The sequence below is a fragment of the Miniopterus natalensis genome, chromosome 14 (genome assembly GCF_054644295.1).
Source record: "Miniopterus natalensis isolate mMinNat1 chromosome 14, mMinNat1.hap1, whole genome shotgun sequence".
NCBI classification, from domain to species: Eukaryota; Metazoa; Chordata; class Mammalia; order Chiroptera; family Miniopteridae; genus Miniopterus; species Miniopterus natalensis.
The window spans coordinates 56,687,629-56,704,788 of NC_142094.1; the positions used below are offsets into that span (position 1 = coordinate 56,687,629).

Below are 17,160 nucleotides of genomic sequence, written 5' to 3' on the forward strand. Positions count from 1 at the left end.
CTAATCCCCCGTGTGGTTTTCCCAAAGGCAGATGTCTTTTGAAAATCTAAACAAGACAATATTGTCAAGGATGCCGAGCCAACTCTGTGAGATGGCCCGAGGTTTTCTAAGTGCTCTGATCCTCACTGTGAGATTCTATGTTTAAAAACTGCCATTCTCTTCATTAGCCCTGCCGGAGGCCTCTGGATTCCCTCGCAGTGGCGGGGACCTGCCCACCGAGGCAGGATGAAAGTTTTCTGGTTGTGACTTACAGTGAAAGAGAAAAGACCGAATGCCTGCTGCCTCTCAGCAAAGAATGTCCTAATTCTCATATCTGACACCTGTATCCGCAGCCAACCGCTGGCCTGGTTTCACTACCCAGTGGTGTGCGGGCCATGGTGGGTGTCAGCACGGTGCACTGTGAGGCGTGGGGCAACGCCGGGGGACAGAACCCGTCCCCACTGCAATATCCTCTATATAGAGTCATCTCTCTTTTTTGCCCATTTGGTGTAAAGACAGCATTTCACACATTAAACAGACCCAGGAGAGTCAAATAGTAGCTGTCTTTAAAAGACTCTGTCACTTGTCTCCATGAAAGTCTTATTTTTATGTCCAAAAGGAAATGAGAGTAAATGTATTCCAAGAAATGCCAGCATGGTTCCTTAGCAACCTGGAGGGACTTTGCTGGAAGTTCTGTGCCACTCAGGATGCCCCTTGAGGAGCGGGTGGCCCCCAGGTAGGGTGGGAGGTGGGCACTCCCCAAGGCCACAGGTGAGCATTTCATCATGAACTCCAGAAGATAAAGTGACCATGTCAATGTTACCTTCACAGTCTCAAACCAGCGCGGCTGCTTGACCTGGTAGTAGATCACGGACTTGTACTCTGAAATTGCTTCATCGCCGGCACCCGGGAAAATCACACACTTTAAGAGAAATAAAAGGAGGTCTCATCAGATCTCGCAGAGCTTGACTCCTTGACCCCGTATACATCCCCCCACCACCCACCTCCATGAGATGAGCTAGAGAGCACTCTAGGAATGCCAAAAACCCCACCGCAAATGGAACGGGCCCCAAGCGATGGAGGGATACATCTTTCTGATGCCAGCAGCCAGCACCAAACCCCCTCCCAGACATGTAAGAGCTTGACAGCCATGCCACGTGGGTATGTGCTGTCCTCCAAGTGTCTCACCCTCACCCGTGATGGCGTCAACAGTAGGGTCTGCAGGAAGTTGCCTGATTCACTCAGTAGGTCCCAAATAAAGGGCTACAGACAAAATTTAGGAGGTGGTAACACTCCCTCCCGTCCATTCTCAGCCATGAATACTGATTCCTCGACTACTATGGGAGCAATACCGGGTGAGCCCAAGTGGCAAAGGCCAGCACTGCCCAGAGGGACAGTGAACAGAGCCACCCAGAGAGAAAGGACGTGCCCCCACCTCCTGGCAGAGCTGAGCCTCAGCCATGGTCCACAGAGCGAGAGTGACAGTGGCAGAGACACCTGCTTTGGCTCAGCCTCCGGTCATCAGAGGAGGCCACAGCCTCTGAGCACGTCCCAGGACACCGAGTCCTGCAGGCTGCTGTGACCACTCGGGAAGAGGTCTTGGTAACCACCACCCAGTAGAACACAAGGTCTGAAGTCCAAGGTGAACCCCCAGTTCCACCTCTCGCTAGCGCTCTGAGCCTGAACAAGTTGATTGATTTCCCTGGGCCTCGGTTCCCTCGTGTCTCAGATGGAGCTAACAAGGGCATCTGAACTTCTGGGACAGGCCAGCTGCCAGGCAGGACCCACGGAAACCAACCTCTAGACAAGCAGGAGAGGGGAAAAAACAGCAAAGGCCCTGCCCCGGAGCCGGGAGCAGGTCCCTCCCGCCTGCAGCAGAGCAGAGGTGAAGGCCTGGGAAGTAACACTCAGACGCCCCGGGCTACACTTGGCAGCAATGAATACCTCCAGTCGCTTGCCGTCTTCGTCGTAAACAGACACTGTAACCTCTACGTTCTTTGCGGTGGTCTTGCTTCCTTTATCAAAGTCTCCTTGAACTAATGTTACATAGATATCGTTCCGAACATCACCTGGGGGGGAAAACCATACCTTTAGAACCAACCCATTATTCATTGCGTAACCGGGAATTTTGCAAAGCCGTCCTGCACGTTACCTCCCCCAGCGAAGCGTTATAAATACTGCAACAGAGGGTTGGAAAACACTTCCTACAAAACAGTCCCAGTGGACAGAGGCAGGACAAGGGCAGCTTTCATCATCCTCGTAAGACTCGCGAGGAAGAGGAGACACCTCCAAGCCCCTCATTATCCACCGGGGAGAGGAGCTCGGACACCTCTGGGTGCCCACACCCCAAGCGGACCCAATGCTGTGGGCGGGTCTGCAAGGACCCAACCCCTCTCCAGTGTCCATGGCTCACTGCGACTCACATCACCACCCCATCAGGACACCGGCTCTGGTCACCGGAGTCTCAGTAGCCAGTGAATATCGTAACGTCAACTGGAACACTGAGGAAACGGGTAACGTTGGCCTCTCATGCATTTTACTAAGGGGCTGAACAAAAAGCTGACTAAGAATTCAAGCCACAAGCCCGTGATCTGAGCCGCCTGGGACCAGGGACCAGGGACTAGGGATGGGTCAGGAGAGACATGTTCTGCGTGGATCTCCTCTCCTGTTGGCGGGCAGCTGTCGGGAGCCTGCACGAGGACCCCGGGGAGCAGAAGAACAAAACAGGCCAGTGCATCTGTGTTTTTAAACTAAAGTATGGTTGACATACAATACAGACCTGTGCATTTGAAAGTGAGATGGGACTTAAATTGTGCAAAAAAAAAAAAAAAGCAACTAACGAGCTTAAGACATTCTTTCCATTGAGAACGCAGGGAGCCCCTGATAACCGCCCGACTGGGAACACTCAGCCAGCTTCGTTAGCGGCGTGATGGAGAGGAAGCTGCGCACCCAGGGCTGCACCTCTGCCACCAGCTGGTCCCTCCCGCGGCTGCCCCCCTGCTGCCCCACTGGAGACACGAGGAGCAGTTTCGTCCAGAGCAGCCAACAGCCTGCTCTGGGCAGAGAACAAAGATTCCTTAAGAAAGGACATCTCCTCGCTTCCTTGTTTTGGAGTTTTTTGTTTGTTTACTGCTCTATTCTGCTTTTAATGTATCCAACTAGTAAATTAAGCTTCCATTTAAAAGTCATTATTATAAGGATCCCCGTGGGTCGCTTCCATAGCCACAGCAGCTGCTGGGGAAGGAAGCAGCCACAACGCTTCCCTGACCCCGAGAGTCATTAAGAATGACAAGGGCAGGTCCGGAGGCAAGCCTGCGGGTCCAGGATCTGCCACCACTGAGCTGTGCGACCCGGGACAAGTCCCTGGCCTCCCACCCACTTAGCCTCCCACCGCTGACAGTCTCATCAGTAAGGCAGGGGAGTCCGTGGGATCTCTCAGCCGGAAAGTCTATCAAGGCACAAAATAGCCCAAAGGGGGCCAACAGCTCCACAGAGGCCTCCTCAGCCAGAGAACCAGCACGTGCTGGGAGTGGTTAAACGCCAGGGTCCCCGCTCCAGCTGGCCTGGAGGTGCACACTGTGGAGTCACCCCAGAGAAGACCCCACTTTTAGCAGGTAAACCCCACAGACAAGAGCTCACAAAGGGGCCCCCAGCACATGCTTCCCCGGCTCCAGAGCATCATTTTGGGGAGGATGGTCCTAGAAGGAGACATGGGTGGCCTCAGAAAGCCCTCGCTTCCCCTCATCCAAGCCTCAGGCCACCTTCCCAGCTCAGGGCAAGCTGCTCCCCACCATGTGCTTCAGGGATGTCCTGTGGGTCAGGAGGGAGCAGAACAGCCTGCAGGGGGCCACTGCAGGCTCTCCCCCCGAGCAGAGGACAGGCACTGCTCTGTGAGATGCACAGGACCACATGGCTCAAGACCTGGGCTCTCAGTGAAGGCCCCCCGCCATCTCTCCCCCAGGGGAAAACAAGGTACTCACAGCCTGTCAGCAACTGCTGAGCCACAGAGAGCACAGGATTCACTCCAGCTAGACTCCTTCCCCATGGGAACCCCACTCCCAACTGAGCCCACAGACCCTGGCGGAGCAGTGGGCAGCTGCATGGCCTCCCATGAGTCTATTATGAGCTGATTCTATAGGTTCAGACTTGCTTTTTAAGTCTCAGTTACAAGGGAAACATGACCCGTGTGAACTGGAAGTTTCCCGGGTCTTCCTTTGAACACGAGGGAAACCCTAAGGCCACCCAAGTTCAAGGACATAATCTATAAATTTGCATCTTGAATCCACATGCAGACAATGTGTCCACTAAGAAGCCCAAATGGACCTGCTGCCCAGGCTGGGCTCCTACCAGCAGTCAGTGTCCCACAGTTTCATAACATGAATGTCACATTTCCTGCCTGTACACTGGGGCCTCCGCAACTTGGTCTGGCCAATTCTGGATATCTTTCCTCATTGATTTACCAGACAAAGGACACTGTGACCCACAACAGCCCTGAAAGACAAAGGGAGTGGAAGGAGTACGTCCCCAAGTGCCCTAAGCTAAACAAAGCTGTACCTGACAGCCACACAGAATGCCCCCTCCCTGCAAGCACAGCGAGTCCTGTAAAAGGTGGCCTTGGGGAGCTGTCACATGTCGGGGGCTTCAGCCCCATTTCCATTTCCACTGCTCATTAGCCATGTAACTCTAGGCTGCAGCTGAATCTTGATGGGAATGAGTCTAACACTAATTTGCCGGTTTCCAGGATCCTCAGGTGGGTCTACCTAGACTATAAGTAGGAGCACTATTTGCAAACCAAAAAGGATCCCACAGATATGAAGGAGGAATATTAATATGCTTCCCAAGATCTCATGAGAATCAAATCAGACTATTAATATGAATGTTATTTGAAAACTGGAAAGTATTAAATAAATAGAAGAGATTAATCTTAACATGGAATTCTGCTATTGGTTTAATAAGCTGAAAATCCATGATTGGGCCCTACCAGTTACTATAACCAAGAGAAGTCGCCGCCCCCCCCCCCCCCCCCCGCTTCCCCCTGGCCTGATCTGCAGCACCTGCCTGCAGAAATGACAAAACCACGCTGGGGTCACAGCCACCTGCCACACTCAGCCCTCTACTTGCTGGGCTTCCATAGGTCACTGCGTGACACTCTGTGGCCAGCTAGGTGAAGTCCCTGAACGCCAGCTACACCCACACCACGCTCAGCTACACAGGAGGAAGCAGTCTTACCAGGCATGATGATCTCCGGGAATCCCGTTTTCCGAGCCACTGCTGTGGTCCTGTCCACTAAGTGAGGAAACTCCTTTCTAATCTGATGGATGTCTCCAGGGAGCAACTTCAGAGTTACCCACAAACCTAGAAAGACAATGGATGCATGAGTTACATTTCCTCTTGTCCATTTTTGAAAGAAGACGTTACAAAATCAACTTTAACGAACAAGCAACTTTTCATTCACAATGTAACTAACGCCTTAGAAAAGACAGTGTATGAGAAAGAGAGGGAACCAGGAGAAAGGCGGCGGGCCTGGGGAATTACCGCGTCTGATTAGCCGGGACACAAATCCAGCTCTGGAGGGGCCTCACGGACAGGTGTGCACAGTAACAACAGTTGTGCACCAGAGCTGCCCAGGACCAGTGACCCTTCTGAGCTGATATGCATTTAAGCTAAACCAGAAGGTAGTGCTTTTCTGGGCGTGGGTTGAAAAGCTGTGGCTTCACATTCTCCCAAGGACAGCAGAGGAGAGCTTGGGAGATAAACCCACAGCTTCACCAACCCACAAGTTTAAAACTGCTAAGCAGCACCCGAGCCCTCCACCAGGTGGGCAGCAGAGCGCTGGGCTGCGGGAGGCCACAGGACTGGGACAGCTGCAGCCGGGCCAGACCCGTCCCTGTTTCACGTCACAACACGGGAGGAACAAACGCTCTGGCCCACACTCGGCTCTTTCCCCCAATGGGTAAAATAAAGACTTTCACACCCTCTAAGCAAGAGGCAAAGCACGCCCTGGTGAGAACGGGGAGGCCTCGCTCACACCAGCAAGCTGAGCGTGGGCCCTGCCATCCCTCCTGGAAAAGCTGCTAAAGAATTGCATTTTGTAGAAAACACTCCTGAGCAGCCATCACGGGAGGTAACAAAACAAGGGACTAAAGCAGACGCTCTACAAGATCAAAGGCAGGAGCCGAGGCAGCAGCCTGACTCTGCCGGCCGTTTCCAAGGACGGTGCCTCTCTCCAGGTCAGAAGGGAGTTATCACTGTCAGCTGGCACATCAGGGGCGCTGTCCCTGAGACTCTTGGGCCCTGGCCTGCTTGCTCCCTGGTCACTCAGCTATGTGGGATGCCAAGTACCTACAATATACAGGCACCTTGCCCTGGCAGGTGTGCCTTGGCAGTTGGAGCATTGTCCCATGCACCAAAGGGTCGCTGGTTTGATTTCTGGTCAGGGCACTTAGCCGGGTTGTGGGTTCAATCCCCCAGTCGTGGTACATGTGGGAAGCAACCAACTGGTGTTTCTCTCTAATATTGACGTTTCTCTCCCTTCCTCCCTCTCTAAATCAATTTTTAAAAAGAGAGAGAACAGTATACTTTAAGAAAAGAGAGAGAGATGTCGGGGGTGGAACCCCAACAGGGGTATGTGTGTCATTGCAGATGTGCCCTGCACAAGGCAGCTGGCAAAGGACGAGCGGGAGCTCCATGCGGCCACACTTGCCTCAGCGGGCCACATGTCCTGCCTGCATCTGCCCTCTCACCCCAGGGATAGGCCCCTTTCTCGAACTCACACTTCTACCAGCTGCTGGCAGCTCTGCACCTGCAGGACAGGTGAGCAGACCTGCGTGGCCGGACACCTAACCCTGGCTCCGTCCTGCAGCAGAGCAAACCCAGTGAAGGGGCACTCAGAGGACTGCAGGGCAGCTTTCACTGCTGTGGACGTGGGCCTGGTCCCTGCTGGGGACACCAGGATGCAGCCAAACCTTAGGCGTGTGACTCTCAAAACTCCTGAGGAATGAATGTCTGCAGAATCAGTCTAACTCACAGACATTCTTCAGAGACTTGGGGGGTGTGGCGAGGAAATTATTACAGGAGTTCGAGGCCAGAGATGAGGAAAGAACATTAAATAGCAGCACCCTAAAACCCTTGTCTTCCCAACACCGTTTCTTCCTCACAGATAAAGCTTTGCTCGGCTACCTCAGTTCATAAACTAGTAACTTAATGACACACCTCAATCTGTTAGACACAATGTAAACACGGAGATTAAACTTCCCTGATTACAATGGGCTTAAAATACTTTGCTCACAGGAGAAAATGAGACCAATTTTCAAAAGTGCATTTTTGGTTGATTTTTTTTGCTTAACCAGAATTACCAAAAACAAAAGAAATTGGCATACATTGCCCTGGACACAAAAAGGTTGTAGGTTCAATTCCAGTCAGGACACATACAGGAGGCAACCTATTGATGTTCCTCTCTCACATCGATGTCCCTCTCTCTCTTTCCCTTCCTCTTTCCTTCTCTCTCTAAAAACAATAAAACCATATCCTTGGGTAAGACTTTAAAAAAAAACAATACACAAAAGGACGTAGCATACATTATATCTGAAACAATAGCAGATGTCTGGGGGTGTCTGGAGATTCTCTGTCCACTTAAATCAGCCAGCACCTCTGGGGTCAAGGTTCAGAATGATTTGGACTAAATATAAAAGACGCTGTCAACTAGGACAAGTAAACATGTTGATGTAAACCTAAAACAGGCCAAAGCCTAGAGAGGAGCTCAGAGCAGACAGGGGCACATGAGAACAGACGAGCGTGGGAGACTCGTGGTTCTCGATGAAGATCCCTCCCCTACCCTCCCACCGCCTGCGCTCCGCATGGAAACCTGAGGAGCAAGCACCAGGCAGGCCTGGGTTACCGCCGACGAAAACTCCGAGCTGCACAGGGCAGCCCAGCAACCCAGGAGCTAATTCTGTGCAGTGTGCATGGGCCACGGCCCTCCCAGCTCTACCTGGAATACACTGAAATAGCCCCAGAAGGAGGCCGGGAGAATGTTCACCATCAAGTCTAGGTCAACCTGAGTGGGTTACATGGCACAGGGGCACTTTGGTTCAGAGGCCCGGGGTTGCCCTGGAAAAAACAGTGACTGTTCTCCTGTCCCAGCTCTCACTGTGACCTGAAGACACCCCTCCTGCCCTCGGAGTTCAATGAACTGGGCCTGGTAGCAGCTCATGGGCGTCTGGTGTCAGATTTTGGCCATAGTACCGGTGAGACTGACAGAAGCAGGCTCTGGGTCCTGTTTCTAAGAAATGTCCTGCTGGCCTGTCCCCACTCTTCCTTTTCCTGTGTGACTGTAACAATAAAAGGCCATCAAAACTCTGAGGATTCTACAAGAGCAAGGAAACCCAAGGGGCGCCAGGGGCTGGGGCCCGATGCCCCAACCTGAGAGTGGCTCCTGCGGAAACAGCTGTCACTGTGTCATTGGACTCCCTGTGGTTTTCCATTAAAGGGCTGTGAGAAGATAAGTCCTGGGTCAACTTAACATGTTTCTGTCTGGACAGGCCACATTTCATCACGTTTGGGTTGGGGTTTTTGTTTCGCTGCTCGTTGCCAGGGAGGGGTAGTTCACACCAAAAGAGTGTCAAAAGTCCCTCCTACGGCAGAGGACGGGTTTTCAGGCCCCATTCAGACTCTCCTTCAGAACAAAGTGAAATGAATCCAGGTAACTGTTCCTTAGAAGTCCACTGACACAGTCACTAGACAATGAAACAGGCACATTTGCCCAAGCTCTGGGGGTTTATGGAAAGTCTACACCTAATCAGGGACTGAGAAGTGGATTTCCCCACGGGGGCTAAACGCAGCCTCGGGTAGGCAGACTCCGAAGGTGACTTCCCCTTGGCGGGAGGTGGGGCCTCAGTAAACAGTTGTTTTCTGGCCGCGCTCCCAGTCGGCACAAGTGCCAGCTGTCACCAGCCCGAGGTGATTGATTCATTGCCTCTGCCACCAGAAGGTCAGCTGCCTGGAAACTTGTCAGTGTGGGATTAAAAATGATGAGTGTTAGTTGGGGAGTGGAAGAGAACCCCCTCTATCACAAAACTGAAGGGGAGTGAGCCCACAATGAAGCCACTTTCTCAGCGGCGGGCAGGGTGTCTCAGAAGACAATATGTCAGTGATGAGGGCGACGCCAGCAAGGAAAACTGCGAGAGGGGCACGTGGGGAGGTGGGTTATGTTGACTGCCTCATGTTTCTCTGAACAGCAAGGTGAAAGAACAGCCAGCAGACGCCACCGTTCGCGCCTGGGAAGTCATACAATGAGTACTAAGGAAGGCGGCAGGAAGAGGCCGAGGGGCACACACATGAGCTGCTTCCAGTCTCATCGACTCTGGTTTCCAAACATTTGTTTCCCACTCTGTCTTCCCCTCACATCAAGGAGGTTGGCTCTCAGCAGTGCTTACAAAGGTGATCAGGAAGAAAACCTTCATACTGTACATCAGGCACACAAGTACACACATTACCCAACGGTGCCATCACCACCCCATCACCACCATCGCCACCGCGATCATCACTATCATCACCATCACCACCATCACCACCACCACCATCACCACCACCACCACCACCACCACCATCACCATCATCACCACCACCATCATCACCATCACCATCATCACCATCGTCACCATCACCACCACCATCACCAACATCACCACCACCATCATCACCATCACCATCACCACCATCACCACCACCACCACCACCACCACCACCATCACCACCACCACCATCACCACCACCACCACCACCACCACCACCATCACCATCACCACCATCACCATCATCACCATCACGTCATTGTCATCACCATCATCACCATCATCACCATCATCGTAATCTTCATCATTAACTTTATCATCATAATCACCACCATCATGATCATCATCAAACTAAAATGCAAACCACATGGCACTGTCCCAAACTCATGCAAGTGGACGTTTATAGGAACAAAACAACAGAATACGTACCCTGGCCCTTGTGGTTGACTTCTTTGGCAGCAATGACTTTGTTTATAACAGTCTGAAGGAAGTCATTCTCCCCTGCCACCCTGGGTGAAAAACGGGATGACATGTTCAGCGGCTTGTGTCGAATGGCGTCGTCCAACGCGAGCCTGGAGGGCACGGGACGACCAAGACCACAGGAGACAAAGGGGCACAGAGACCCAGAGGTCACGGTAACAAGGGAACACAAGAGATCATCGTCACCGAGTGCGAGAGAGTCATCATGAGTCAACGCACAACAAAGGACAGGATAGGTGACAAGAGAGACAGGGAAGAGCATTGATCAGGAAAATGCTGAACCACACGAGAAAAGTAAAGCAAACGAGGTCGACCCTATCCCCAGGCAATAAGCGGGCACCAGACCTACACTCCTTTCTACTAGACAATAAAAAAGGGGAACTAATCTGAAAGCACGTGGCTGGGCGGCACTTCATCCCAGGGATGCTGACAGACATGTCCTCAGCTTCAATAATTCTGAACCATAGCAGAGGTCAAGGGCAGGGCAGGTTGTTTGAAGGGAAAAAGCAAAATCAAGATTTTTTTTTTTTTAATCTAATTTTTTAGGAAGGTTGGGTGGTAACCGCTGTGCTCCAAAAGGCTATGTACTCAATGTAGCCTAAAATACTTAAATGTGAAAAAAAGGGCATAGTCTTGGAGAATCCAACTACCTTCTCTGGCAACTGTAATTGTGACACGATCGTGAGTGTGATCGTCAGCGTTTTCAGGGTTCAAGAATCAGGATATTTTCATAGAAGCTGCACTAGAACTGAGATGATAAATACAAACGAGGCAACGTGCGCTGAGAGAAATGCCGTGCGGCACAGCAAAGGGCAATATGCAACGAGCGAGGAAACACGCCGTGTATATAACGTTAAACATCATTTCTAGAACCAAAGACAAGTGTTATTCATCACCCGAGCCCCCATTACTCAGGAGAGCTGAGGACCGTTTTAATTTACTTCACTGAGTTAGAAAACAGAGAGAGAGAGACATGTACACTGTGCTTCCCTTCCCTAAAACTTACCCTGCAACACAATAAATCAGTTTTAATGGAGCAAAAAACGGTTTCATTAGCATGCATTTCCCAAAGAACTGGTTTCATCGCTTATTGTGCTATTAAAGTCAGGCTGCTGTTTTGTTGCTACCACCACAAATGTTAATCTGTATATTATTAGCCTTCCTTTAATGGAGCAAGGACTTACAAATTACAGGAAGAGTTGAACATGCAATACTATTTTTTAAAGTGGATGTTTTGCTAAAAAGACAAAAAAAAAGACGGTGGAGATACGCCAGCTCGAGTAGCTCATAACACGCCCCAGTGAAATGCAGATCAGCGCATCTAAAACTAAGACTCCCCCTAACTTTCAAACAATAACCCACATTTTTCTGTCCTTGACTGTTCCCAGAAGACACACAGCGGGCAGTGGGGTAACCAACTCAGGGCCAGGTCTGCGCCTCGGGACACTCTGAGGTCTCTTACACGGTAGCCTCGGAAGACAGTGGGGCTAAGTTATGCCTCCCGGGGGAAGGAAGCAGCTTAATGTGATTTTATAAATGTGTATTGTATATTTTACCTCAATATCTGCCTGTGTTCAAAAACGATGTTCCCCGTTTACCGAGGAAAGGTCCAGAGTCCGCAGAGCTGTTTCCTTTATAACATATTCACCGGTGTGATTCTGAGGCAGCTCCACCCAACAGATTTCCATCTGTGATGATGGAAACGTCCCCTAGCTGAGCTGACCCACATGGTAGCCACAGCCTCATGTGGTACTGACCACTTTAAATGCGACGAGTGTGACTGAGGAGCTAAATACTTCATTTTACTTAATTTTCATTCATTGAAGTGGACCCAGGTGGCTGGTGGTTCCCGTATCAAAGAAAAATAAACCCAGAGCATTGAAGCCACATGGCCGTCACCTCCAGGGGTGCGGGGAGACACACACACTGGGCCGGCACTTCCAGCTGACAATGCAGGTGTCCTGTGGTCTCGTGTCCACGAGACTGCAAAACTGTCTCCTGAGCCAGGCTTCAGGGTGCTGACCGGACCACCGGCCTACAGGGGCTCCTTCTCGTCTTACCTAGAAGTGGTCAGTCCCTGGCCGAGTGGGCCAGTCTGTCATGCAAGGGTTCGTGGTGCAGAGGGCCACGCACCCCACATCTCCTGCCCACCCCACTCCTGCCCGGGATGGGGCACCTTCAGCCACCCACCAGCCTCCAAACCCCTGCCGCCAACACCTGAACACAACGTAACATTTCTAAAGTGAAATCTGTTTGGAGTCTGAAACCACTAAAGCCAAACCAGAAATGAGCAGCAAAGGCAGAACACAGGCGGGCGCGGCGACAGGTCCTTCCTGCTCGCCCTGTCATCCCTCTTCCAAGGCGGCGCCCCCCAGGAGGAAGCTGTCTCTTACCAGCGGCCTAGCCCGCTCTTAGGGACCCCTCCTCTCTCTCCGCCTGTCTGAGGCGCGGCAGTGCCCTTGGAGCGGCCTCACACCATTATCTGGGTAGCCTCTTGCTTTAATCTCCAGGGAAATAACACCTGTCCTCCCAGCCTTTTCCACAGCGTCTTCCTTCAAGTCAGAGAATCGATCTAACGACTGTCCTCCGAGGGCCTCCCAAGCTTCCCGCACCTCTCTGCAGACTCCGTGCCTGAGCCAGCAAACCCTTCGGAGGGTGAGCGCGGATGCCGGCCACTCCGGGCAGCCACCGCGACAGAGATCAGCAGCCTGAGCACTGGCTGGGAGGTATTAGTTCTCGCTTTACAAAAACATTCATCACAGTGTCGTTTGGTTGGCTGTTTTAAAAACAGCAACCTCCTGTGATGAATTCGAAAGTACTGTATTTTGAAAATGTGAATTGCTGCAAGAATAAAAATCAGTTACGTGCGGAAACATTCACACTCGGAGCAGGACTGTCATTCTGCGTGTCCTGTGCGATTAGGCAATTTGGGATCACAGGTAAAATATTCTCCCTGCAAGATCAAACTTTAACCCAGGACTGTTTTCTGGCTGCAAAAATTCCATGCGCTACCACAGGGAGTGAACAATTTTTTTGTTATTTTTAAATAACGAGTCCTTATTTGTGCTGAATTGATACACTTAATTATGAAAATAACTATTACAAGCGCACGTTCTCTATAGGACATTGGTTAAGTACTGTGATTGCTCCATACTTACGGCTGAAAGGGAATGAAATGCTGTTTATCTTCATCGTCTACTTTTCCATTTATTATATCTGTGACATCCATCACTGGGGACAAGAAAAGAACAGAGATTGTTTTGCTTAAATGCTATAATCAGAGAAAGCAAACAAACAAAGGAACCTCAGAATGCCTTCTGACAAACAACGGCATGAACCGCATGGCAAAATTTCCTTAGACTCAAGTAAAGTATTTCCCTGTTTGCAAGACAAATTTACGTTCTCTGAAAACACTGGCCAAATGGAGGCGGGGCTCGAATGGCAGAGCTCCTTGTAATACATTCCTCTGCCGTGATCCAACTGGCCCACCGGAGCTGCGCCTTCCAGGAGAACTGTGTGTGACGAAATGTTCTAGAAGAGCGAGCACCGAAAACGTGGCAGGCGTGGTGAGGATCTGAGCTGACGTGTGGCTACCCTGCCACAGGTGGCTATAGGAGTAGGCACCAGGCACTAGGGAAATAAAGCTCTTAAGTCAGGCTCAGTAGAGTCTGGAGAGGTAGGCAAATAATAAATTCAATAGTCGTGTATGTGTGGAGGGGTTAAGTCCTGGGATGCAAGGATTCACAGAGTTATGGGGCACAAGGAAAAGTGGGGCTCAGGGAAGACTTCTGCTAGGAAAGGGTGCTTTGAACTGACTTCTTTATAAAAAATTTAAACGAAATGCACAGATTGTAATAGCATTCAGTGAATTTGGAAGAACGCATAGATCCATGGAAACACCGCGCCAATCAAGATATACATCTTTTTCATCGCACACACTGAGGAGATTCCCCCTTTAAGCAAAAGGAGAGGAGAGCTGGCAGCCCCTGGTCGAGGGTGTCACCAGGGCTCTGAGAAATCTGCATTCACAGGAAGTCATCACTTTACTGGTACCCTAGCAACCAAAGAATGTACAGCATCCGTGCGGGAAAGAGGCCCACGTACACACACTGTCAACGATTTCTCTGGTCACTTCAGGGAAGCCCAATACATCAGAGGTAAAGATAGAATATTTCCTTAAAACTACCTTAGAGGCGGGACAGAGAAATAGGAATGCTGACAAATTACAGGTATTTCAACCATGATATCAGATTACACATAAAAGGTACTATAGGTTCTGAAAAACAGAGGTGCAACGTTCAAATACGTATTCAAGAAACAAAGAATGAAAACGTGAATGAATTTCCTAAGCTCGTACTCACAGGGACCTTGGAGAGGCAGCCTCACCCTCAAAATTTCACTCCCAAATGGGGGGCCCAGTGGCAGAGCCCAAGCCAGAACCTGGCTGGTACATGGGAGTAAAAGGATGTATGTGCTTCTTTCTCACAATGCCTACGTCGCTCTTATCACTGAATCTTTATGAAGTCGTAAACCCCGTATTTAAATGATTGGATATGTTTTTCCAGAAGAATCCAGGCAGAGCACAGGAGATTTTTAGAGCAACAAAAACTCTGTATGATACTAAAGTAGTGACTATAAGTCATTATATATTTATCAAAACCCACAGGACGGACACCACCAAGAGCGAGCCCTGGACTCTGGGTGAGGGGGACACGTCCATGTGGGCTCACAGGTCGTTATAAACGTACCATCCGGGGGGGGGGGGGGGAGGCCTGTCGACAGGGAGGGAGGCTCTGCGTGTGGGAGCAGGGGCTAGGGGGAGACGTTCTGAAGTCTCCGTACTTTCTGCTGAATTTTGCTATGAACCTAAAAGTGTTCTAAAAATTAAGTCTGTTTAAAAGGAGTTAAAAACTAAACAACAAAACCAAGCTAAGCCCCAAGTTTCCTGGGAGTCCAGGTAAAGAAGCTTCCACTGCTATTCACATAAGAAATTCAGAAACGTATCAGAAAGAAAGGACTCCCCCCCGCCAGAGTCAAATGAACCCCACAGTGCACAGGAAGGACAGGACTAGACACAGGACAGGACAGTGAAACTCCACAGAGACCATCCCTTCCCACGACGGTGAAAAGTGAGGGATACTGAAAGGGGCCGACTACTCAGAACCTCCAGGGGGCACGTTCAGCTTCCCCAACAGGGAGAGCTAATTTCTCCCTTCCTCTGGGCTGCCACCAAACAAAACAAAACAGCACAAACATGGAGACCAAACAGCCCCTACGCTGAGAAAACGGTGTCCTCCCCTGGTTGTTGACCGCTCGCTGCAAATGCACTCCTAAATCAATCAATCAATCGCCAAGTCCAGAAAGCCTGACAGCCTCCAATGCCTGGCTTCCCTCCAGGCTGAGAGTGCAGGTCAGAGTCCCCCAGGAGAGGCGGCCGCTTTAAAACCAAGTGCGCGATTGACACCCGAGCGCCGGGACTTCAAACTACCCAGAGGAGAGAAGCTGTCAGGTATTTTTTTTCTCCCACAGAAAAGCTGACCAATCCAATATTCAGCAGCAGCTCTGTTGAGGGTGAAGGTGATAACCTTGAGACCACAAGGACAAGGAGACATGGGTTACCGGCCACGCCGAAAGGCCGCCGCAGGCCCGACGTCAGCTTCCGCGTGTTGTTGTCCCTCAGCTCCATGCGACCCACGCGCACGATCTGGCAGACGAAGCTGATTTTCTCTCTTTTCAGGTCTTTGCTCCCGAGGTCCTAGAAATATTCATTTCCATACATTATTTGGGAGCCCCATCACCAGGGCAGGTTCAATGGAAACAGACAGTAGAAAGAGGCACAGAGATTCAGGACCAAAAGGAACTGGAAACAATAGCCAATTAACGTTAAGTGTGCTTATGATATAAGCTTGAGAGATACTGTTCGTGGCAACATAGTAGATCTTTGTTCTGGGGAAACGAAGGGAAGCTAGAGGCTCAGAGGGCTTCTGGGAAAGGCGCTATTATTATTAAATGATCGCGTATGACAGGCACCCCGAGAACCCATGCGCCAGCACGGTGAGAGGTCAGAGGGCGGTCACTGAAAACAGTCATCAGAAAGCTGAGCGATGCGGCTCAGCGGCTTTGGATGCACTTACAGTGAAAACAGCTCGCAAGTTGTGTAATCTGTCTATGTCCTTAGGCAATCCGGAGCTTGACCAGCGAACCAGGTAGTTCTCACTGGGAAGAGAGGGGCAAGTTAGTTTTCCAATGACAACGGGGCGCCAAACGCACCACCACGTTGACTTCTCACTAATACCACGAAGCCCACGACGCAGGCAACGACCGGAGCTCGGAAACATCAACGACGCCCAACCCAGCTGCTCCTCCATTAACGGAGAAGGCGAGCAGCCGCCCACGCGGGGGGCACGCGAGGCCCGAACAGAATCCCGCAGAGGGTCCCGTTTTGGGTGTCTAGGGTTATAATTACGACAGAAGTAACTGAAAATGCATTTCAACATTCATTATCTTTAAAGCATATTTGTTCACTGAGGATGACAATAGTCTAAAATTCACCATTCTCTCATTCATGGTATAAAACAAATACTGCGCTTTTCAGAGCCCGAAAGCCAAATATGACCTAAAAATACTACAGAATCCTAAGTCCTTATCAGAAGCGAGGGAAATTCACCCCTTTGTTCTGTTTTCTGGCACATACTCGCGTTTTAAATTCTGAGTAATACAACTGAAGATCCTGGAATTTACACACACACATAACCCAGACCATCATGTTTCCATCTGGACAAACAGGACAGTCATACTGAGGGACAAAAGCGAGATCATCAGGAAGGACAGGAGTGGCAGACAGGATTTATAGATGTTATTTTATTCAATAACTATTAACTGAGAGCCTTCACGGGGCAGGACCCAGTCTAGACAGTGTCTCCCAGTCACTTGTGCTGGAGAAATATTAGGTCAAAGGTCCAGCAGTGACATTCACGGAGAACAAAAGTTCACACAGGCAAGACTAAGTGAAGGGTGATATTTGGGGGAATCTGGATAAATACAATCCTACGAACAGAGGAGACAAAGCATTACATCAAGCTTTCGTGGGTAGGTCCTTAAAACTTCACAAGATTAAAACTCCACATCA

At 50.5% G+C, this 17,160-nt stretch overlaps 1 protein-coding gene across 4 annotated transcripts in view; it reads right to left on the bottom strand.

The window, feature by feature from the left end:
* The window catches only part of DOCK1 (dedicator of cytokinesis 1), a 287,380-nt gene that overhangs the window by 220,722 nt on the left and 49,498 nt on the right, over positions 1–17,160 (bottom strand). For 2 of the 4 annotated variants that reach the window (XM_087824025.1, XM_087824024.1), the window contains exons 9-15: positions 16,166–16,247; positions 15,651–15,786; positions 13,190–13,262; positions 9,981–10,123; positions 5,209–5,334; positions 1,924–2,048; positions 803–901 (exon numbers count right to left, since the gene is read on the bottom strand). In XM_087824025.1, coding sequence (XP_087680151.1) covers positions 803–901; positions 1,924–2,048; positions 5,209–5,334; positions 9,981–10,123; positions 13,190–13,262; positions 15,651–15,786; positions 16,166–16,247 — 784 coding nt within the window. The remainder of the gene's footprint in view (positions 1–802; positions 902–1,923; positions 2,049–5,208; positions 5,335–9,980; positions 10,124–13,189; positions 13,263–15,650; positions 15,787–16,165; positions 16,248–17,160) is intronic. The other 2 variants (XM_087824027.1, XM_087824026.1) reach the window with 1 other exon arrangement.